This window comes from Callithrix jacchus, chromosome 15 (genome assembly GCF_049354715.1).
Source record: "Callithrix jacchus isolate 240 chromosome 15, calJac240_pri, whole genome shotgun sequence".
NCBI lineage: Eukaryota > Metazoa > Chordata > Mammalia > Primates > Cebidae > Callithrix > Callithrix jacchus.
Window position 1 is genome coordinate 28,612,415 of NC_133516.1, and position 23,964 is coordinate 28,636,378.

The 23,964-nt window shown below is 45.3% G+C and overlaps 1 protein-coding gene across 1 annotated transcript; it reads left to right on the forward strand.

The window, feature by feature from the left end:
• Positions 1-6,869: 6,869 nt before the first annotated feature.
• On the forward strand, positions 6,870-22,072 carry CCR9 (C-C motif chemokine receptor 9). Its single transcript, XM_035275058.3, has 3 exons — positions 6,870-6,977; positions 15,372-15,416; positions 20,850-22,072. The coding sequence occupies exons 2-3, from the start codon at positions 15,396-15,398 to the stop codon at positions 21,936-21,938; spliced, it is 1,110 nt and encodes a 369-aa protein (XP_035130949.3). The 5' UTR covers positions 6,870-6,977; positions 15,372-15,395; the 3' UTR covers positions 21,939-22,072.
• The last annotated feature ends 1,892 nt before the right edge of the window (positions 22,073-23,964 follow it).

The window sequence follows — 23,964 nt, forward strand, 5'->3', positions numbered from 1 at the left end:
AGATGTTCTTCAGCAGGTGAGTGGATGAAACTGTGACACATCTAGACGATAGTATATTTAACACTCAGAAGAAATGAGCTAGCAAGCCATGAAAAGACACGGAGGAACCTTAAATGCCTATCAGCAAGTGAAAGAAGCCAATCCGAAAAGGTTATATACTGTATGGTTCCCACTAACAGAGCGTTCTGGAAAAGAAAAACTGGAGACAGCAAAAAGGTCAGTGATTGCCAGGAGTTAGGTAGAAGAGAGGGATGAACGGGTGGAGTACAGAGAATCTTTAGGGCAATGAAACTATCCTGTGTGATATTATAATGGTGGATACACGTCATATATTTGTCCAAACCCACAGAATGTTTACCACCAAGAGTGAACCCTAACATAAACTCCTTTGGGTGATAGTGATGCATGAGTGTAGATGAACTGATTATAACAAATGTGCCACTCTGACACAGGATGTAGATGGTGGGAGGGTTGCCCGTGTGCTGGGGGAGGGGTACATAGGAACTCTCTGCACCTTCTGCACAATTTTGCTGTGAACCTAAAACTGCTCTAAAAACATCAAGCTTATTAAAAAACCCCATCATTATTAGCTAGAATTAATGATAAAAATATATGTTTTAAAAACTCATCAACACTTCTCACTGAATAAGGATGATCATCACTGCAAACGTTCCCTGGGTGACGTTCAGTGTGTGTGTCCTCCTTCCATCAGGGGCGGCAGGAGGGAGGGATGTCAGCACCCTGAATCCACTCTGATGCCTCCTACAGGCAGGGGTCCAGAGATGGAACAGTGACAGGCAGAGCTGAGGGTGGCTCCTGTGGGGGCCTTGCCTGTGGGCAGCCCAGCCAAAGCAAGACTGTGATCTAGATGTTTGGTTCTGATGCCTGCAGAATCAAAGGTTTTGCTGTTTTCTATTGTTTCCCAAGCAGTAGTCAGTGATCTGTTAAGAATGGAAATCAGATCGTGTCATCACCTATGTAAGTCCCTTCGGTGGCTTTCCACACACCTGGCATCACGTGAACACTACTGACCCAGCCTCAAAGCCCGACATGCTGGGGACCCTCCAACTTCTCTGGCCGCCCCTCACTGTCCCCCGTCCTCCTGCATATTGCCTTCCTCATCCTTGGACATGTCAAACTCTTCCTGCCAACTGTTCCCTCTGCTGGGAATGGCTGCTCCAATCTTCACATTGATGGGAACTTCTTGTAATTTAGGCCTTAAGGCTTACCTCTGTAGTGGGCCTTCCCAGACCATCCAGTGTGAGGGACCCTCTCCCACGACACTCCCTCCATCACTCTGTTCTGATTCTCTGCATGACACTTGCCACTATTTAATGTGCTCTGTTTTCCTGACTGCTATATCTGACCTCTAAGAACAGTGATGGCAAACAGTAGGAGCTTGACAAATACATGTTGAATGAAGGATTCCACTGAGATCTTTCAATGAGATAAAATGTGTGAGGGCAGAAGGGATGATTTTTTTTTATCATTAATAGATGAGACAAATAAAAGTAAAAAATCCTCTGACTCACGTGTTGTGAGCACAAAACCTCATGAGTTGAGGATGACACCTATTTCCCTTATAAACAACTTGCATTCTGCAACAGCTTGGCAGCCACACCACTGAACTCTTGACCTCCCCTCTGAGCTGCAGCTGAGAATATCTAATGACTTGCTAGACACCTTCGCTTCAACACCTCAGCCACATCACATCCAGTGCTACGTGCATAACTACCTGCTAAAACCAACATTTCCTCTCACGCGCTTCTCTATTAAAGATCCCCAAGTCTCCCCAGAGCCTGCCACGCCTGCAGCATTTATCATTTGGCGGCTCCTGCGGGGCACTTGGCCATGTCTTTCCCGTTCCTCCCATTCCTGCTGCTGCTGCAGGGTGCCGGCCCTCTCCTCTTTTACTCTCTGAGAATTGCCTCTTAGCTGGCACCTTGACCTTCAAGAGCTATTCGTGGTAACTGAATTTAGCAAAAATGACTCCTTTTTCCTCATTCTTGTCCTTTGAGGGTTTTGATTGCTAACTGTGACACACGAAGAATGTAAAGTATCTACAGGTATTCTAGAAAACCTGTATAGCTAAAGCCTGCCTTGGCTTGAGTGCTTCTGGGGAAGGAGGAGCTCATCACCCTCAGCCCACTTCACCCCCATGCGGAAGAGAGTGGGTCTGCCATAGGCCAGCTGCCCCAGCTTGCATCATAATCGGAGCCATCTAAGGCTAGAGCCGAGGTAGAAATATTAGCTGCTGAATGGTAGGTTGGTCTGGACCTGTACAGTCCACTAGGGTGGCCACTGGCCATGTTGGCTGTTTACTTCCCATGTAAGGTAATTGCAATTAAATAACGATTTTAAAAAGAGCAGTGTCTTTGTCACAGTAACCATAGTGTCGTGTTCAGTAGCTATATGTAGCCCCACACTTGACAGACAGCTAGAGAACTTTTCCACCATTGCAGAAAGCGCTATGAGATGGCTCTATTTTAGACCCCCAGCACTTGTAGCAGGTTAATTCTTTGCATTACTTTAGTCAGAAGATGTTTAATATCCTCCTAGAAGGTGCTGTTGGACTACAAGCATGGCCAGGATCCACACAGTCCCTTTCCTCATGGATTAGTGGGGGGAAGAAAGGGTCCTTGCAGATTTTATTCTGTGGAAATTTGGACTAGGACTCTTTTTACCTGCACTGGTCAGACTGTCACCACCAACTACCAACCGCCTCCAGACACTTTGGCTTTCCAAATAAACATAAGGCCTGAATCAATGGAAAGTAAAAAGATAGCATTGTCCTCTTTCAAAGACCCCAATATGCTTTTGAAATCCGACTTTTCCAGTACATACAAGAGGCTAAGCAAGGAGAAGAGGATTACAAATCTATAGTAGTTTCCAATATGGGGAACCTAAGAAGTAGAGGACTGAAGTAAAATTCATTTCTTCTGTGCCAGAGACTGTGCTAGACACTTGGTATATTGGAATGAACAAGAGGTAAGCGACTTGTTCATACACTGGAATGGACGGACTCAGCGCTCCTGTTGGCCCTGCAACAAAGTCAGCCTCTTTTCTCTTACAGGTACCAGGGACATACGTGGATTGCAGTCTCTAGTGCACAGCTATTCCTGAGTGCTCGTCTAGGACCGAAAGGGGATGCTTTTATTATTATTATTATATGACATTTTATTTTTAACATTTCTTTTCATAGAAAGCCTTTTCACATTAGAGATTTTCTTTTCATGTGAGATTCCTATAGTGGGAAAATAGTAATTTATTACTTATAGATTTACATTTGTGGACAGATCGTTTTAGACTAAGTAAAATATGTTTGAGAGTGAAGTCTCAGTTTAGAATTATTTGTAACATTTTGATACTTCTACAAGGGGGACTCTGCCCTTAAGTGGAACTTCACTATACTCAGAAGCACTCCAAGCTTTTCTTCCTAGGATTTAGAAACTCATACTGTGAGATATGAGCACTTCCTGATTTTAAAGTTCCCCTGGTACATGTAACCATCAGTAGCTGCTGCCTACCAAACAGAGAGGAGTCTTTGAAAATTAAACACTGTCTCGTTTTCTGCAAAGTTGGTATTCATGAATTCCCAGTATTTCTCTTTGTCCATTATTCCCAAGGCAAGTACAGAAGAAGTCTGATCATGAATTAATAGTAATAAAGCTGGATTCTCTTTAAGAGATTGAGAAATTCAAAGGCAAAAGCTCATGTATCGTGTTGAGTTACATGTGAATCTTGGAAGAAGCTGGGAGGCAACCACATGAACTCACCAGAATACCTCAGTCTCACAATTTCTTGGATATGTTCCTCCCAAACCTTTTCCTCAAAGATTAAATTCTGCAAATAACCTCATGATTAAGAGAAGAAGCCTGTCCACCAGTGGATTTATCTGTCATTTCCTCCGCATTGTGAGTTGAATCGCCTGACAAAGCGAAAGCAAAGAGGCATGCATTAATTCTTCAAAGTGTAAGTCAAAAAGGTCAGCACTTCCACAGTGTGGCAGCAGCTCTGCAGATGCCCACATCGTGACAGTTGACAGAGCAAAGCCCAGCACAGGCTAACGCTGAAAGTGCCAAAAGGCTGCCTTGGCAGTTTTCTGCAATGCATCCCCATGAACACAGTCAGGAACAACTTGTCCAAGGGCTCAGTGACCATGAAGAGTGAGGGTTGCAGCCATGGAATAGGCTATCACAGAGCAAGGATTCGGATAAGCAGCTGGAAGCAGGCACAGGAGCAAAACACCTGACAACCCTCTCACTAGTCCAGTGGAAAGACATAGCCTTGGAACCAGAACGGTGGCTCAGTGACAAGTGAATGTGCTGCACTCCACGCCATTCTGGGGTAGGTCGGTCATGAAGAAATGCTGAGATCTGAGCAGGTCTGACCACGGGGCTTTGCAGGAACAGAGCTCAGCCTCCTTGGGCACCGTGAGGGCACTTAGCCTCTAGAGAACTGCTATCTTGACCCTCAGGGTATGCTTATACTGCCCTGTCTTCCAGAACTCACCTTTGGCAAGGTGAGAATGCAACAGAAAAATAGCCCTTATAAAAAGGGACCAGTCACTTTTTATAGTCACCCAGCTCTGAATTCTAGTTTCAAAGAAAGAAACACAGCAATGAAAAGAGGATAGGGCTTTCTCTCCAAGGAATGAACTTAAACTAGATTGCAGCAAAGGAATCATATTTGCACATGCTCCTGAGAAAGCGGAAGTTCTCTCTACGACTTCCTTGCATCTTACCGCCTCCCCAGCCTCCTGATCGTCTCTGCATCCAAGGAGAGGGCATGTGGGTGCTCTAGAGCAGCTCCTCCAGACCTTGATGCTACTTAAGCTCCCCCACCTCACCTGGACCACGGGGCCCATGTGGAGAAGGGAATCTTTCCACCCCGGTATATTTACCGCTTCTCTTCCTTGACCACCTGCCTCACTCTCCTTCCTCCCCCAAGCCTCACTCCAACAGTCTGGGGGCAAGCAGTGTCTACCTTGTATGCTCTTACCTGATGAAGAAAGAGCCTGAGTCAAGAGAAGGGAGAAGCACAGCCTCTTCCTCACCCGAGGCACTTGCAAAAGTGCTTGTCTCACCTCGCTGCAAGCTTTCCAAGGACGCAACCAAACACGGGAGAGAAACAAATTCAGCCCAGAAAGTCAGGGGAACATCTTCTTCACTCTAGCACCAGTTCTTTTTGTGTCTCTATTTGCCAAGTTAGAGGGAGGAGTGAGAGGCTGGAGAATCTGGCTGGTTCTCAGCTGTGTGTAGTTTCAGACACCATTCATGCGCAGTGAGTGCGGGCCGAGGGAAGGGAATTTTACGGTTCTCTGGCACCGCCGTTCCTTCAAGGCTGATGAATCAGACATCTCTTTCATTATTACTGTGTATGCTCTCTACCTTTCATATGGGCTATTTCTTGGATTTTTCTCATCTAGACAATAAATCCAAGCACATCTTCTGTATCCCTTTGCTCTCTGGGAACTGAGGGTAATGAAGGGGACGTGTGCGTGGGAGGACTAGCCAGGAGAGATCAGCGTTGAGTCCTTGGGACAGTAAATACACCAAGCAGTGAAAATTAACCTCCACAAGAGTGTAGTTGTGATTTTTCTCCCAGAACAAATATATAAAAGGGATCTTTGTCATAACGATGGCAGGAAATCGCTAATTATCACATCAGGATTGAAGTCCCCACCGTAGCAGTGGACGGGAAGACTTCATCTGTGAGCTTCATTAAAAATGCAATATTTTGTATATTTAGCTTTTTTCAGTTTCACCAAGACACCTGTAATTAATGCAATTTGTTGTACGATCGGTGTTCATGTATCTGATGTGTAAAACCTTACTAGATTTGCCCCAGTGTTAAGGTGTGTGTGGCTTTCCAGCACTCCATGTGTTCCTAGCAACATATCTCAGGCAGACTTTCGAAGGTAGTGGCCATTCAGTAGCACTGTCTGTGACGATGGACAGGTTCTGTATCTGCACTCTCCATTGGGATAGCCACCAGCTACCTGTGGCTATTGACCACTGGCAATGTACCTGGCATGACTGAGAAACTAGTTAACACTTTAAAAAGTTTCTTTTTTGATACAGGCTCTCACTCTGCCGCCTGGGCTGGAGTGCAGCGGTGCAATATCAGCTCACTCACCTCTGCCTCCTGATCCTCCCACCTCAGCTTCCCCGAGTATCTGGAACTACAGGTGTGTGCCACCATGCTTGCCTAATTGTTTTTGTGCTTTCTGTAGAGATGAGCTTTTGCCATGTTGCCTGGGCTGCTCTCAAATTCCTAGGCTTAAGTGATCTGCCTGCCTCAGCCTCTTAAAGTGCTGGGACTACAGAGGTCAGCCACCGTATCAGCCCTAGTTAACACTTCAATCAATTTGAATTTAAATAGGCACACCTGCCTAGTAGCTACTGTGTTGGAAAGCACAGCCTTCCGGGGTTCTGGTACATCTGCCAAGGCCAGAAAAGGTATGTTGTGATGGATAGTGCTTCATCTGCCACAGGGTAGTAATCTGATACAGGCCGGCTCAGATGACACCACCCAAAGAAATCTCATCAATGTGCCCCTCTGGCAAGCCTGACAAGGCTGACTTCTTTCGATGGGACCCTCCAATCTCCCCATTCCCTGCAAGCAGCTGTGCTGTCTAGGAAGATAATTTGCTATCAGACCAGTCTGTATGTGCGTCTTCAGAGGAGACACTGTCTCCTTATCCCAGCAGTTTTCAGCTTTTTGTTTCTGGTTGCAAACGATTGACTCTGCTGATTGCTGGAAGTGACTCCCCACCCTCCCGGGTTACCCCACCAGTGAAAACACAGGCAGGGGCGGCCTGGCTTCCTTTCTGGTGATGTTACTGGGGAGCTGCCTGCTCAGAACCCACATAAAGCCTGCCCCTCATCCCAGGCAGAGAGCAACCCAGCTCTTTCCCCAGACACTGAGAGCTGGTGGGGCCTGCTGTCCCCAGGAGACCTTCACCACCCTCCACGGTGAGTATTGCTCTTCTTCCTGCCCCCGCCCCCGTGTCACCTGTGCCCTCAGTTGTGTGCTGCCACTATGGCTTCTAAAACCCAGGCTTGCACTCATTTGTTCAGAGGTCATGGGCACCGGGTACTTTGCTAGAAACTTCCAGGAAGACAAACGGGAATTGATGCTGCCCTACCCAGCTTTCTTGTAGGGCAAGTAAGAAAACTCCCTCCCCACCCACTTACATGAAGCTTAGGTTCAAGGCAGTCTGTGATTTGTACTTTAAAGGAGGGAGAAGCAGGTGCTGGGTGGCAAGATGGTGGTCAGGGGCTGGGTAAAGGACTCTCCCATGAGGTCCTTGAGTCTGAGACACTGCCCCACGGAAAGGATTCTTTGTAGCAGTGAAAAATTGGAAATAAGGAAACTATGCACCAGGAGGTGGATGGCTACATGAATTGTTACATGTTTATTGTTACGTATGTAGCATCCAGTCCTATGATAGGGAATACACAGCAGCCAAACAATCCTATGATATGGCTTCATGTTGAATTGGCATGGAAGGTGATCCATGAGAGATGGGCAGTTACAAAGCAAGATAGAAGATTATATGTGTAGTCTGATTTCCTTTCTATTAAGTGCTTGTGTGTGTGCCTGAGTTTGTGTGTGTGTGTGTGTGTGTGTGTGATCGTGTTACAGAGAAGTCAGAAAGGAAGTATCTCAGAAACTTAACAATGGCTAAACTAGGAAAGGGTGCCTGAGGAGTTTTTATTTTCTTTATTATTTATGTTGGCATTTTGGGGATTTTTTTGTGCATTGTAAAAATACTCCTTTACGATCAAAGAAAAGCAAAAAGTTATTTTAAAGGACTCATCGGTGGATGCAGGTTTGTCTTTTCAAACAAAAAGTTAATTTGCTATTTCAGCTCCTAGAATTTCAGAGTCCTTTTCTTCCAATATCTGCCTATCTGTTCTGAAGCTCCCTTGTATATGCCCCACTCACAGACTTGCATTGGGAGCCCCTGGGCCCCATGCAGCCCCTGCTGGGCGGTTGGTAGCATCTGATCCAGGCTTGGTGAATGGACTGATCTGATAGACGGCTCTGAGACCCCGCCCCCGTGTAGGGAACAAAAAGCAGAGCTATGAAAAAATGTAAGAGATGATTCAAATTCTGTGTAGCAAATTGTACAAAGATCAAAGTAAGGACCTGCATTCCTGACTCATGTTAGTCTCCGATTTGATGTTAGTGCTGTGAGCATCAGAGGCTGTAGTGTGCAGAGCCGCCGCATGCACAGGCTGATTTTCATGCTGGCTACTGAAGAATGTTAGCTAATACAAAAATAGTGGTTGAATAATAATAGATTCCAAGCTAACTTTTCTAACAAACACTTTTCACTTTTGAAGAATTAGCAGCTTTCTCTCTTCCTTTATCTCCCAGGTCCCTGCACACACCCCAGGCTTTCTGGCTTTCATGCCTTTGTCTATATGTTTTCCTGCCCTGGAGCAATGTTCCCTCCCTTCATTGCATGACCCCACTCTCTTCAGCCTTCAAGGACCCACAAAAATGTCACCTCCTCAATGAAGCCCTCCTGGATTTTCCCCAGGGCTAGAGACATGACTTCCTCCTTCCAGTTCCTACCATGACCCATAGCATTTTCCATTTGTTGTTATTTGCAGCCATGACTTACCCACTGTATTTGAATGCAAGCTTCTTGAGGACATGGATCATGTCTTATACATTGTTTAAGCCAAACAAATGTATCAGGTATTAAGACACATTGAATAAGCAGGTTCGATGGGGGGCCCGTGGCACCTGCAGCATGGCCTCACCGAGCAGCGAGGGAGAGATTTTCTGCAGTGCTGAGTCAACCGCCCATCCACTCCCGGTAGACCGTTGAGATGTTCCTCGCTCTCAGTATGTTTGGTCATACGTGGGATTTCCCCCCCTATATTTTTCCCTCCTTCTCAGCAGCAAGAAAAAAATGAAAGCAAGCACTGAGACTTAGTAGCTGGGAGAATAAAGTATTTGAGAAGTATTCTGACAAAAATGAAAGAGAGCTAGACGGCAAGGCTGTCTGAGGCTGTCTGCGGAGGTTCCAGATGCCGAGTCTAGAGAGGAGTGTGTCCTGTTTTCACTTTGTTTCTCTCCATTGTCCTATGAGCCAGAAGATGATGCATATTTTATAAAATGTAGTTATCTTACACCCTATTATACACTCTATGACATTTTCTATACTATTTGTTACTTATTTAGAGACAAGGTCTTGCTCTGTCGTCACTCAGACTGCAGTGCGGGGCTGCGATGGTAGCTCACTTCAGCCTTGATCTCCTGAGCTTACATGCTTGTCCTGCCTCAGCCAGCCGAGTAGCTGGGTAGGCAATCATGCCTGGCATATTTTTAAATTTTTTGTAGAGACGGAGTCTTGCTATGTTGCTTAGGCTGATCTCAAATTCCTGGCCTCAAGGGATGTTCCCGCCTCGGCCTCTCAAAGTGTTGGATTTACAGGTGTGAGCCATCTTGCTCAGCTTGTATTTATATATTACCCCTTTTAACAAAACGGACAAACCTTTATAGAAAGCTAGGGTACAAGTTAGTTGCATAAAATAGGTTTGGTGAATGTAATTACTAGACCTGCTGTTTCTGTGGTAGCCGGAGCAGGTCTAGTAATTAATTACAAGTTCCTCCTCTAGACAAGTTTGTAAACAGGTGTGCTGAATGTGAGAACACTGGGCTCCTTCTTTTTTTTTAATCTGACAGGTTATTTTAATGACAGTTCTTAAAATAAAATTCCATACACTTGGTAAGATATTTAAATAGCTGGTAAAATCTAAACAAAAACATGAAAGTCTCATTTTCCACTGGTCATCGTGGTTTTCTCCTTCCAGAAAATGTTTCGGTGCTGGGGAGCAGTGCAGTGTGTCTTTTTCTATCTATTGTTTTTAAAAGATCACACATTGGGAGGCTGAGGCAGGCAGATTGCAAGGTCAGGAGTTCAAGACCAGCCTGACCAACATGGTGAAATCCCGCCTCTACTAAAAATACAAAAATTAGTTGGGCATAGTGGCGTGTGCCTGCAATTCCAGCTACTTAGGAGGCTGAGGCAGGAGAACTGCTTGAACCCAGGAGGTGGAGGTTGCAGTGAGCTGAGATCGTACCACTGTACTTCAGCCTGGGCAACAGAGTGAGTCTCCATGTTAAGAAAAAACCACACAACTTGTAATTCCAGCTACTCAGGAGGCTGAGGCAGGAGAACTGCTTGAACCCAGGAGGTGGAGGTTGCAGTGAGCTGAGATCGTACCACTGTACTTCAGCCTGGGCAACAGAGTGAGTCTCCGTCTTAAGAAAAAACCACACAACTTGCATGTTAATCTTACAATTTTGAAGACCTCTTTTCTATCATGAGGACCATCTTTATTTATTGGCTGCACGTGGTTTATTGGACTGATGTGTCATAATATTACCAATTGCTGAATATTTAAGTCGTTTTCCATTTTTTGTTCTGCTGCAACATATATCCCCATAACTGGACCCTTATGTTCTTTGGTGAGAATACCCGTAGGCCAATTCCAAGCAGATGCGCTGCGGAGTCAGAGATGTTGTGTGTTGTAAAATTTGACAGTTAGGGCTTAACCCTCCAAAAGATTATATAAATTTATACTCCTCACAGCAGTGTGGAGGCCTTTTCTCCAAACTCTTACCAACATCATTACCATCTATTACTATTTCCAATCTGAAATTTGCTATCACTCACTATAACCAAAGCCATTCTTTCTTCTTTCTGTGACTTCTTTCTTTGGGAATTTTTCTCAGATGTTACATGATTAATATTCAATCATTTCATGCAAGTAAAAAGGAGGTGACATAAGCCCTGGGAACTAGAAATATACATACATGTCTATCTATATCTATATCTCTATATATAAAGTATTTTCTAACTGATGTCTCAAAATCAACTTCCCCATTCCCCAATTTGTAATCAAATTAAATTTACTGAGTTGAGATCTTCCAAAATCAACTGGGCATTTTTCATCTTGGGGAAAAAGAAGAAGAGTAATTCTCAGCTCCAAAGTGGCTGCTTTTCTACTTGCTGGGTGAGTTTCTTATTTCAAAAGAGAGACTCAGTGGGTTTCTTGATGGCACCTGGAGTCATGCTAAGTGGAAAGCAATTACTCCACAGAGGTGAAGACTCAGAAGAGTTCAGAAATGCTCCTGGGGAAGTTCTTGGTTCTTATGCTTAGGAGGAAAGGGGCAGAGTACAACCTTTCTCATTCACCTGGGAAATATTTCCAAATAACTATAAAAAGGAGTTAGAAGCAAGTGAATTGCCCCTCAGAGGGGAAGGTTTAAATGAGTTGGGGAACAGCCCCTGTTGGAATGCCATGTAGCTGATGCATTCATCTATCTGAAGATGTTTAATGATGAAGGAAATGCTCATAATGTTAGGTGGGGGGCGGGGAGAAGAAACGTTCACAGTGTGTGAATGCATAGATACACGGCTGGGAGGGAAAACAACAGAAAGTTCAAAGTGGTTATTTTGGGGTAGGAAGATTATGGGTGATTTTAATTTTTTTCCTCTCGGTTTTTGTGTATTTGCCAAAGTTCCTACAAACACACATGCTACGTTTGCAACAAAAAAAAATCATCAAAGAAAAGCATGATATTTTTTGAGATAAATGCAAGCGTTTTCCTGGCCCCCAGAGGGCTGCAGTGAACTTCTGTGCATGCCCAGGTGGCTGGGCAAGGTCACGGCTGGAGGCTGGGCTGCTCATTCTAATTTCAGACTCAGTCTGTGTCAGGCTATCTTGTGTCTTAGGGTCAATTGCCAAAACATTTTTTCTTTTTGTCCAAAAGTTTATTGTGAGTCTTACTTGTATCTAATTTCAAGCTTACTGAAAAGTCAAGAATTGTGTAAAGAATGCTCATAAACGCTTCACCCAAACCACTGTTTTCATTTTGTCCCACTGGCTTTATTATTCTCCCTCTCTCCATATACATATGTTTTTTCTTCTCTCTCTCTCTCTTTTGCATGTTTTTGAATCCTTTGAGAATATGCCAAAGACACTATTCTTTTGCTCCTAAATACTTCAGGGTGTAATTCCTAAGAACAAGGGCATTCTCCTGTAAAACCACAGTGTAGTCAGCAAAGTCGGGAAATTTAACACTGATCCAACACTGTTGGATTGAAATCACAGTTCCTATTGCAATGTCCTTAATTTCCCAGTAATGTCCTTCAGAATAATTTTTTCCTACTCTAGGACCAAATCCAGGTTCTTACATTGCATCTACTTGCCCTGTCTCTGTAGCCTTTTTCAATCTGAGATGGTTTCTCAGTTTTTCTTTGTGTCACTTGATCTTGATATTTTGCCAGTTACTTCGCAGAAAGTCCTTCATTTTGGGTTTGTCTGATGCTTCCGTATTCTTTGATTAAGGCTGACCTTTTCCCCAGGAATAAAGATGCTGTATCTTCCCTCCTTAACTGTTTAGGATAAATGTGACACTGGTTTGCTACCATGTTGGTGGTATTGGGTTTGAAGACCAACTTAGTCTTCAAACCCAATATCATCAACATGTAGTTACATATCTCCAAGGAGCCCTGGCTCTTTTTGGTGGAGAAAAGTATTTAGACTCCAAGATCAAGGCACTAGCTGCTCGTTATGCTGTGTATCATTGCTTTTAGGTCCTCTCAGCAGACAGGAAATATGTATGTAAAACACACATACATATACATATACACACAAATTATCTGTCTCTATCATCTATCTATCTATCTATCTATCTATCTATCTATCATCTATTTATCCATCCATCCATCCATCCATCCATCTATCTATCAGCTGATTTAATTGTAAAAACACCATGGGCATAAAGACACATGAATATATGTGTTCATATCAACACTATTAACAATACCCAAACCATGGAATCGACCTAAATGTTCATCAATGGTAGACTGAATAAGGAAAATGTGGTACATATATACCATGGAATATTACACAGCCATAAAAAAGAATAAGATCATGTCCTTTGAAGCAACATGGTTGGAACTGGAGGGCATTATCCTAAGTGAACTAACACAGGAACATAAAACCAAATGTCACATGTTCTCACTTATAAGTGGGAGCTAAACATTGAGTACCTATGGACACAAGGGAACGACAGACACTGGGACCTCCTTGAGGATGGAGGGAGGTAGGAGGTTGAGGATCAAAAAACTATCAATCAGGTACTGTGCTTATTAACCTGGGTGGTGAAATAATCTATATACCAAGCCCCCATGATGCACAATTTACCTATATAACAAACCTGCATATGTACCCCGAACCTAAAATAAAAGGAAAAAATCCACAAAAACAAACCAAAACAAAAAAACCCACGTGGGTCCATAGTGATCTCTCAAGTCAGCTGCAATGGCACAAGGCACTCCAGTGCACTTCTGAGAAACTACAGGCAGAGAGGTTACCAGGAGAGAGCTCTGGCTGCCTTCCTCCTTAGGGCCTGCTGACAGCCAGAGATGACACTGAGAAGTGAAGAAAACCAGAATGTTTTCTTCATATTTTGCTTTTCCCCACCTCACTTGAACAGCTTTATTGAGGTCCAATTACAATAAACTGCAAATGTTAAAATGCAGAATGTAAGTTCTGACATAAATACACCCCTGTGAAGCTCTCACACAACCCAGACAGTGAACGTATTTATCCCCCACTGAGGTTTCTTTTGTACCCACCTGCCCTCCTGCCATCCCCTTCTCATTTTTTTATTTTTTGAAATAGAGCCTTGCTCTGTGGCCCAGGCTGGTGTGCAGTGGTGCGATCTGGGCTCACTGCAACCTCTGCCTCCCGGGTTCAAGTGTTCCTCCTGCCTCAGCCTCCCATGTAGCTGAGACTATAGGCACAGGCCACCACACCTGGCTAATTTTGGATATTTTTGTAGAAACGGGGTTTCACCATCTTGGCCAGACTGGTTGCAAACTCCTGACCTGAGGTGATCCACCCGCCTTGGCCTCTCAAAGTGCTGGGATTACAGGTGTGAGCTGCCATCCCTGGCTACCTCCCCTTCTCTCTATTGCCAGAAAATCACTGATTCTGCTTTCTGTCACTATAGATTAGTTTGCATCATCTAGAGTTTTATACAAGGGAAATCATACAGTTTAAACTCTCTTTGGTCTTGCTCCTTAGCGTAATTGTTTGGAGACGTGTCCATGTTACTGTGTGAATCAGGAACTAGGGGTGTGACGCTGGACATGTTTCTTTGAAATGTACTCACTAGGCTGGGCGTGGTGGCTCAGGCCTGTAATCCCAGCACTTTGGGAGGCCTAGGTGGGTGGATCACAAAGTCAGGAGATCGAGACCATCCTGGCCAACATGGTGAAACCCCATCTCTACTAAGAATACAAAAATTAGCTGGGCATGGTGGCATGCGCCTGTAGTCCCAGCTATTTGGGAGGTTGAGACAGTAGAATCACTTAAACCCAGGAGGTGGAGGTTGCAATGAGCTGAGATCGCACCACTGCACTCCAGCCTGGGCAACAGGCAAGGCTCTGTCTCAAAAAAAGAAAAGCAAAGAAAGAAACTTGCTAAGGGAGTAAAAGGAAATGCCCTGGCTAAGGCAGACTCCGTCCTTGAAGGTAGTCAAGCTGTTGTTTCTTTGGTTATATAGGGGTGGGCTTTAAAGAAATTGAAAACATATGAAAATGACAACTCGAGATTTATTTCAGTCAGTTCTGAGGCCCTGTGCATTAGGGAACTAGATCATTTTCTTTAGTACACAAACCTAGGACTTCCTTTTCCTGCTGAAGTCAGGGTAAAGAGGAGAAAGGTGGGTTCTGGGGGCAATGGGTCTCTTTGGGAGGGAGCCCCAACCCCAGCGGGCACCACCCAGCTCTCATGTTCCTCTTGCCACCAGGTTACTCAAAGGCCCTTTTGGTGGGGAGTCTGGGGCCCAGGGCATTCTCAAAGCAACCACCGTCCTGATAGCTTCGGTGAGTCCCTTAACTGATAGAGCAGGGGGAAGGGGAACCAGGCGGCAAAACAGGGCTTGACAGAGACGTTAAATCAAGGGAACATGAGAAATGTAGAAAGGAAGGTCTGGGAAAAGTTTAACAGCCCTGCTGCCATTCCTCATCTGGATGGGAGACACACTAATTATTGTCTAAGTAGAAAGAAAACAAATACTAGAATCAGGTGACCATCAGAGTCAAAGCAGTGACTGGTTACTTCAAAGGAGAGGTTCTTTCATTTCTGCGCAGATAACTGAGATGATTCTGAAATCTGGAATACTGTATCAACCCTAACTCCGGCTTGGAATATTTTTTTCACAAGAAAAAACAGATTTAAAATTTATTAATCTCCATCTTTTGGGGGTTTGGTTGTTACTATACATTTACAAACCAGTCCCCTTTTTGATTTTTGTCCTTTTTCCAGGAGCAGGCTTGCCTCTGACCCACCATGACACCCACAGGCTTCACAGTGAGTACAACCACGTTCCTCTGGCTCCTCAAAACACTGTCATGTTCCCGTTTTAGGGGGTTTGGGAAGGATCCACTGTGGGGAAGGATTTATCTGCATGGCTTCCCAGGGTAAGATCTCTGCCCAGCAATGCCCGTTACTGGGTAGGTTGTTGTCTAGCACAGAGGGTTTTGCAAATGCAAAGAAGCTTTGGGGTATGTTGTGGAGACAGAGAGAAATGTGATTTTATAAATAGCTAAGGGTTTTTAATGATCTTTAACTAGGGTGTGCTTAGTTCCATGTGCCTGTTCTAAAACTCAGACAAAAGAGGCAAAGGGAGAATTCATGTAATTTGCTTTAAAAAAAAAACTCATGGTGGGCACATTAGTTGTATTTCTTGCATAACATTATGTAGACCTTATGAAAACACAGAAAACACATAACGGCATACGGTCGCCTGAAAGAGACCAAGAGCTGAACAAAAATTAATGAGTCAGGCCAGGGGCGGTGACTCATGCCTGTAATCCCAGAACTTTGGGAGGCAGAGGTGGGCGGATCATCTCAGAGGCCAGAGCTTCAAGATCAGCCTGGTCAACGTGGTGAAACCCCAACTCTACTAAAATTACAAAAATAGCCGGGCATGGTGGTGGGTGCCTGTAATCCCAGCTCCTCGGGAGGCTGAGGCATGAGAATCGCTTGAGTCTAGGAGGTGGAGGTTGCAGTGAGCCAAGATCATGCCACTGCACTCCAGCCTGGGCAACAGAGCAAGACTCTGTCTCAAAAAAAAAAGGAAAAGAAAATCGGTGAGTCAAATCAATCCAGATAATCATTTTTTCTTTTATAGCCAAATGTAATTATGGAATCAAATTAATTTCCCATGATTTTGTTAGATTCACAAATGCCTTAAAAATTACCTGAGGGCTTTAATTTTGCTATTCTCAAAGGGAAAGCCTGAGTTTTACATGTAGATGATTGAAATCCAGACTTCCTAGCAGGAGGGCTAACAAACTGCCTCACAGTACACTGCAGATTTCCAGGATCTAGGGAGAGTGGTGGATGAAACAGTTTATCAACTAAATTATTTATGATACGCTAATGATTCATTAGTATTACATATGTATAGTTACCTGATTGCACCTGTATCCATAACAACAGAAAGTAATTAATTTGGTCCTGGTGAAGTAACTATTTTTCTGACCAAAAGTAGACTCGTTTCTCCTGCACTAAATGCACCTTTCAATCCCTGAGGCTGTGGAAACAGAGTAGAGGAAGGCAGCAGAGCCAGGGCCGCTTCTGAGCTTTTGAGTCGTTTGGGATCTTGGGTAATAGCCAAACTCTGCAAAGCAGCCCCAGATAAGAAGGAACCTGCACCCCAATAACGACCTCGTATAGTCAGAGGAGTCTGGCGCCATGGAAATGGGAAGAAGATGGGACCACTGTGGCCCTGACTCCCACATTCCATGGAAAGTAGCTGTGGCATCCTGTGGGCACCTTTCTGAGGATGTGCTGGGCCAGTCACTCATGCAGGCACCCCACATTCCCTCAGCGTCACAGTCAAGGCAGAGTCCTGTTTACAGATGAGGAAACTGGGGCTGGGACAGATGGTTTGAGAGTTCAAGGTCCCATAGAAATTTGGAGGAAGAGCTCTTGAGGGGTGCTGACAGTGATCATAGCTTTGCTGGGTTGCCCCCTCAGGGTGAATGTCAAAGGCACTGAAATACAAGTCTCATCGTTGGGATTTAATACTTTCTCAAGTCTGGGGCCAAGGTGTCTGCCGACATCCCTGCTGATAAACGAATTCATTTTTTCCCCACCTCGCTCCCTCTTGTGCCCTCTCTTACCCATCTCCCCCATTCCCTTGTTCCCATTTTGGTGCTAAGGCACAACGGGAGGCTTTGGCGAGCACGGTTCCTGCCCTTTCTCTGTCCATTTCCCTGAAAGGGGAATCTTGAGCCTGGGTCTGGCTGAGGGTTTCCAGAAAACACAGGAATCAGAGAAGGAGGCCCTGGAAAGCTCTGAGACCTTCTTCCTGCCCTGGGTGTTCACAACTGGGATGCCGGAGCTGCTGCTTCTGAGTCCAGGACTCCCAAGGGAAAAGAACACGCCTGTGTGGGAGCAATGGCCTGTTTGTTTATATTTAAACAAACATAAAAATGTTTGTTTACATTTATTGAGAGATTTCCAAATAATTTGATGTCTAAGATCCATCAGGCATGTGCGAAACTATGAGTGTGAGTTGTGACACAGGGGTTGTTGTTCCAGGATGCCTCTCGTGGTCCTGACAAACTTTAAATAGATCTAGATTTTGTGTGTATAATTGAATCGCTTTTAAAATATGCCTAGGGACTCCCTAACTTAACTAAGTAACTCCATGCAAAAGCACGAGGTCCTTAATCCTCACTCGGCAGAAAAACTATGCCCCCTGGGCTTCCAGCGGGACATACTGTCCTTCTCTGGGGTTGCCTTTGGAGCGTTGGCTGTGCCTGCTCACTGGGCAGTGGAGAGAGCTGGGTCACCCAGGCCCGTGGACTTCTGCATATTTCTCCCCTTCTGCTCCTTCTGCAGTCTCTTCCAGGCCCTGCCCCAGATCGCCTCCCCTCGCTGGCCCAGCAATCTACCTCCTGCCAGGACTAACAGCAAAGTGACACTGGACTTCCCACCTGCCCCATCTCATTTTCCCCAGGAACCAAAGCCGCCTCTTGCGCTTGTCCTTCTGCCAAGCATGCCCTCCCTTGTCTGTCCTCCTCCTCACATGTCCTTAAAATCCGCCCTGCTCCTCACTTCCTGGAGCTGCAGCAGGAGAGCAGCGTTGCTGGACCAGAGTAGCAGCTCCACGCCGTGAGACCCCTGGGCCCTCATCTATGTCCCTGCTTGCAATTTGCTTCACAGCCTTGGGCTCAGGCTCATGTGAGAGTCTGTTAAAGCCATTTGACCCCTCACCCCCCAAAAAACCCCAAAACACCAACCCACAAATAACAAACAAAAACTTCAAAAGCAAGTTTAGTGCTTATTCATCATGTGGATTCACAGTCGGTACTTGCTCATCTGCATGGTTTTGTAGAGGTTCCTCCAAAAGGTCATCCTCCCAACCTTTCAAACCTGCTGTGATGTCCCTTTTGGGGTCTCTGTGCTCTTCACAGCCTTCCTTCTACCCTCAGGTTCTTCTTTCGCTCAACATCCACTCAAACCTCACCTCCTACAGGATGACTGTCTAGTGGGGCCATGAATGCAGCTGGTTTCCACATCCAGCCTTGGGAGGATTCTCCTGGCACGGTCTCTAAAATATGTGTCACCTAGGAGGTCTGTCCTCCCAAGAGACTGGGTTTCCAGGCAAGGACCAAGACCAGAAGAAATATCTCTAAGTGTAAACTGACAATGGATAAGTCAGGCCCAGGGATCAATCACATATAAAATGGGGAGATGAGTTTTCTTTAGTTCTTTGCAGTAGTGGACCATTTCCAGCTGCCCTGTCCCGAAGAGCCACCTCCAGGATCCTGCTCCTGGGTCCCTCTCTTTGCAATGGGATTTTATCTTGGTCACGTATTGGAGGTGGAGTCAGGACTAGTTGTCAGATTTTCCCAGTTGTCATCCAAGTTACCTTGGGTCCTCCTGCTGCTTCCTGCCAGCCAGAGCCCCAATGGAAGTAACATCCACTGCCCTTTATCAATCAACTCAGTGAGCCCTGATATCTAAGAAGCCCTCCACAAACACACACCACAGGTTATAAGTCCCAATCAGTTCAGGAAACATTGTTCAACACATTTCAATGATTCTGAAGGATTCTCAGAGTCCTTACTGGGTTAATGTGCAAGTAAAAGAAAACAAGTTATGTAGGACTTTTCAGATCCTTCAATGTGCTCAGCAGTATTGTGGATTTCAAACAAAGAATATACAGAGATTCTTGACTATTTTAACCATAGTGTTCCACCCAAAACATGGTTGGGAGATGCTAGTCGGATCTACTAGAAATGGATGGAAATTATGCTGTATACAGATAGGGAGAGTCCAGCTAACAGAAGGTAAAGAATATTTTGTTATTTAAATATAAATATTTAAGTACATAAAATAACCTTTGTACTTAAATCTTTGTTAATATTAACTGTTCAAAACAAAATAAAAGCTTACTGTGGATTTGGGGCGACTCCAAATGCATCCAGATGAGTTGAACTACTGCGTTTGCCTCAGGAGAAATAAAAGTAGAGATGAGAATTGGCAGGAATGTCACTCAAGGAAAGGGAGTGAGAACTGGTAGTCCCTGGTGGAATCTGGGAGTCCTAATGGGAGCCCCGGGAGGGAAACTGGTGGGAAGTGAGAGCGCTTGAGGATCTGTGGGCAGAGGTTTTGGAAAGAATGTTGCAGGCATGGCAAGGACCCTCCCCTGTACCCAGCAACCCCCTCCTCCATCGGCACTCCATGTCCATTGCCTCCCACCTCAGGTTTGACTCAAGGGCTTACATCTCAGGGTCTCATCTCCAGTCCTCATTTCCTGTTTCTGTAGCAGGGGTTCTAGGATGGCTTCTGGTTCAGGAACCCACACAAAGTGTAAGAAGTATGTGTGCGTGCATGCGCGTATATGCGTGTATATGTGTGCATGCATGAGCGTGTGTATATGTGCATGGTGGGCATTAGTGTTGGCAATTTGTGTACATAAGAGCATGTGCAAGTGTATGTATTATGTGTATGCCTGTGCGTGTGAGTGTGTGTTGGGGACAGCTTGTTGGGGACAGCTTCACAGTTGTGCAACCCACAGTCACACAGGGGATTGCTTAGAGTGCTTAGAAGTGCTGCTTGCTTGATTGAATGCTGGATGTGTTGAAATTCCTAATAATTTTTGGACCACGGGGCCTGCTAACTATATAGCAGGTCATGAGGCTTGTGTGAGTACATGGGGTTGAGAGTGTCTGTATGTGTGTATGTGTGTAAGTTGGTGCTTCTGGAGTTTTCAGGAAACTCAGAGGACTGGGACCCAGATAAATTTAAGAGCCCTTGCTGACATTTTATTGGGGTCAGCAAAAAACTGAATACATGGGAGAAGGACAATCACAATCACTCCCACAGTTTGATGGACGTGCCCATAAGTGGTGTACAGGCACTCTTTCCTGCCCTATCAGAGCACTTGGCATGCACACTAGAAATGTTCACTCATTTCTCTGGTTGCTCTATGGGTAGGTAAGTTCCGTGAGAGTGAAGCCACACATCTGACTTATTTACCATGGTTTCCTTGGCACCTAACACAGTAGTCAACATACAGTACGTGCTTAATAAACATCTGTTGAATAAATATGTCACAACCCAAGCAGATGTCCTCAGAATGCCTATATCCTACACATACGTGTCTTTGGCCTTATCGTAGGTGTTTGGGGTTGAAAGGTTCAAGAGGTCCATGCCTCTGCCATCAGACAGGACTTTCAAAATGTTTTCCTTGACCTAATGCCGTCTTGTGTCCCCCTGCAGAGCCCTGTTCCTAACATGTCTGATGACTATGGCTATGAATCCACATCTTCTGTGGAAGACTACATCAACTTCAACTTCACTGACTTCTACTGCGAGAAAAACAACGTCAGGCAGTTTGCGAGCCATTTCCTCCCACCCCTGTACTGGCTTGTGTTCATTGTGGGTGCTTTGGGCAACAGTCTGGTCATCCTTGTCTACTGGTACTGCACAAGAGTGAAGACCATGACTGACATGTTCCTTTTGAATTTAGCCATTGCTGACCTCCTCTTTCTTGTCACTCTTCCCTTCTGGGCCATTGCCGCTGCTGACCAGTGGAAATTCCAGACCTTCATGTGCAAGGTGGTCAACAGCATGTACAAGATGAACTTCTACAGCTGCGTATTGCTGATTATGTGCATCAGTGTGGACAGGTACATCGCCATTGCCCAGGCCATGAGAGCACAGACCTGGAGGCAGAAAAGGCTTCTGTACAGCAAAATGGTTTGCTTTATCATCTGGGTATTGGCAGCTGCGCTCTGCATCCCAGAACTCTTATACAGCCAAATCGAGAGGGAGTCCGGCATTGCTGTCTGCACTATGGTTTACCCTAGGGACGAAAGCACCAAACTGAAGTCAGCTGTCTTGACCCTGAAGGTCATTCTGGGTTTCTTCCTTCCCTTTGTGGTCATGGCTTGCTGCTACACCATCATCATTCACACCCTGATACAGGCCAAGAAGTCGTCCAAGCACAAGGCCCTAAAAGTGACCATCACTGTCCTGACCGTCTTTGTCTTGTCTCAGTTTCCCTACAACTGCATTTTGTTGGTGCAGACCACTGACGCCTATGCCATGTTCATCTCCAACTGTGCCGTTTCCACCAACATTGACATCTGCTTCCAGGTCACCCAGACCATTGCCTTCTTCCACAGTTGCCTGAACCCAGTTCTCTACGTTTTTGTAGGTGAGAGATTCCGCCGGGATCTTGTGAAAACCCTGAAGAACTTGGGTTGCATCAGCCAGGCCCAGTGGGTTTCATTTACAAGGAGAGAGGGAAGCTTGAAGCTGTCATCTATGTTGTTGGAGACAACCTCAGGAGCACTCTCCCTCTGAGGGGTCTTCTCTGAGGTGCATGGTTCTTATGGGAGAAATGAGAAATACGGAAACAGTTTCCCCACTGATGGGACCAGAGAGAAACCACAGGAGAAAAAGGAAGTGAGAGAAAAAGAAAACTCAGAAAGGCATGAATTTGAATATGATTACTTTTAGTCAGAATTTCCCAAAGCAAGTATTTCAAAGTCGAGTGACTAGTCCAAGAGGCTGTTGATTGGCTCTTGACTGTGATGCCTACAATTCTCAAAGGACCAGCCCTGTGGACCACCCTGGTTTTGCCACTCGCCAGAGTGTCAGTGCCGCTGCCTCTGGAGGAGCCCATGGATTTGCTCCATGCACTGTGAACTTCTGTGGCTTTCAGTTCTCATGCTACCCCTTCCAAAAGGCGCCACAGAAGCACTGGTTGCTGCTACAGACCACAAAAGCAGATTTCATGAAAATGTCCATCTTTGGGAAATTTTCTACCCTGCTTTTCAGCCTGATAACCCATGCTAGGTCTTGCAGATTCTCGATCTAGAACCTTCCCAGGCAATCTCAGATCTGATTCCCTTCTGTTCTTGTTCCATTCCTGGCCAGTGAACGTCCTTGTTCTGATTGCAAAATGATCCACAGATCAGTAAACCCCTGGACAACTGGCCACACCCACAAGACACCCAGAATCTGTTGGCTTCCAAGCCATTTCTGCGTCCTGCTGGAGGTTCTGACCTAGACGAGGATTCCGTTTATTCCTGGGTATGGTGACTGTCCCTCCATGGCCTGAGCAGGGAGGTTAACAGCTGGGTTCACAGGAGCCAGCCTTGGCCCTGTTGTATAGGCTTGTTATGTTGAGTGGCACTTGCTTCGGGTCCACCGTCTGCTCCCTAGAAAATGGGCTGGTTCTCTTGGCCCTCTTCTTTCTGAGGCTGCTGGAAGGCGATTTACTTCCATGCTTCTCCTTTTCTTACTCTCTAGTGGCAACATTTTAAAAGCATTAATAACTTAGAAATTAGGCTGAAAAAATAAGTAATACAATTCACCTTTGCATCTTTTGAGTCTTTCTTTTCAGGATTTGGCAAAATGTATCACCTTTGAAAATATGTCACATATTGGAAAAGTGCTTTTAATGTGTATATGAAATATCAGTTACTTGTCACCTTCTTTACCCACCTCAGTATTTTAAGTGCATGTAATTAAAGATCAAATAGACATATGAAGAGTGTGAAGGCTGGTCTGGAGGTTGTGAGTTATCTCCATCGATTGTTCACGGTCAGTTACACATTGAACTCCTTGTTCTACTTTCCCCCCTTCTCTCTACTACACTTGACTAGTCTTTAAAAAACGTGTGACGAGTAAGCAACTGGGATAAGGAAATAAGATCTCCAAGTACCTTAAAACCACCATGGCTGATAAGTTTTTTTTTTTTTTTGAGACGGAGTTTCGCTCTTGTTACCCAGGCTGGAGTGCAATGGCACAATCTCGGCTCACCACAACCTCCGCCCCCTGGGTTCAGGCAATTCTCCTGCCTCAGCCTCCTGATTAGCTGGGATTACAGGCACACGTCACCATGCCCAGCTAATTTTTTGTATTTTTAGTAGAGACGGGGTTTCACCATGTTGACCAGGATGGTCTCGATCTCTTGACCTCATGATCCACCCGCCTCAGCCTCCCAAAGTGATTACAGGTGTGAGCCCCCGCGCCCGGCCAGGTTTTTATTTATCCTCTGTCCAAACTTACTCCTTGGGCTTTTTTTCTGTGTTAGTCAACAGAATTTCCAAGGAGGACTGTCGCAGCAGGACTGTAAACCACCCCAGCTTTGCTGCTTGGTCTAGAGGAAGCATCTCATTTCCCCAGTGCCTTGTGGATTGCTGCGGTTTCTTTTCCTACACCATCCTTTCTCAAAGGAGACATAAAAGCGCTGGACCCTGCCATTTCCTCCTTCTCCTCCCTGCCCACTTCTAAAGCACATGAGAATGAGGAATAAAGTGTGCGAACATGGGTGGCAGCCAGGAGGGCGAAGGGGTAAAGCACAGGCCTTGCTAACCATCCA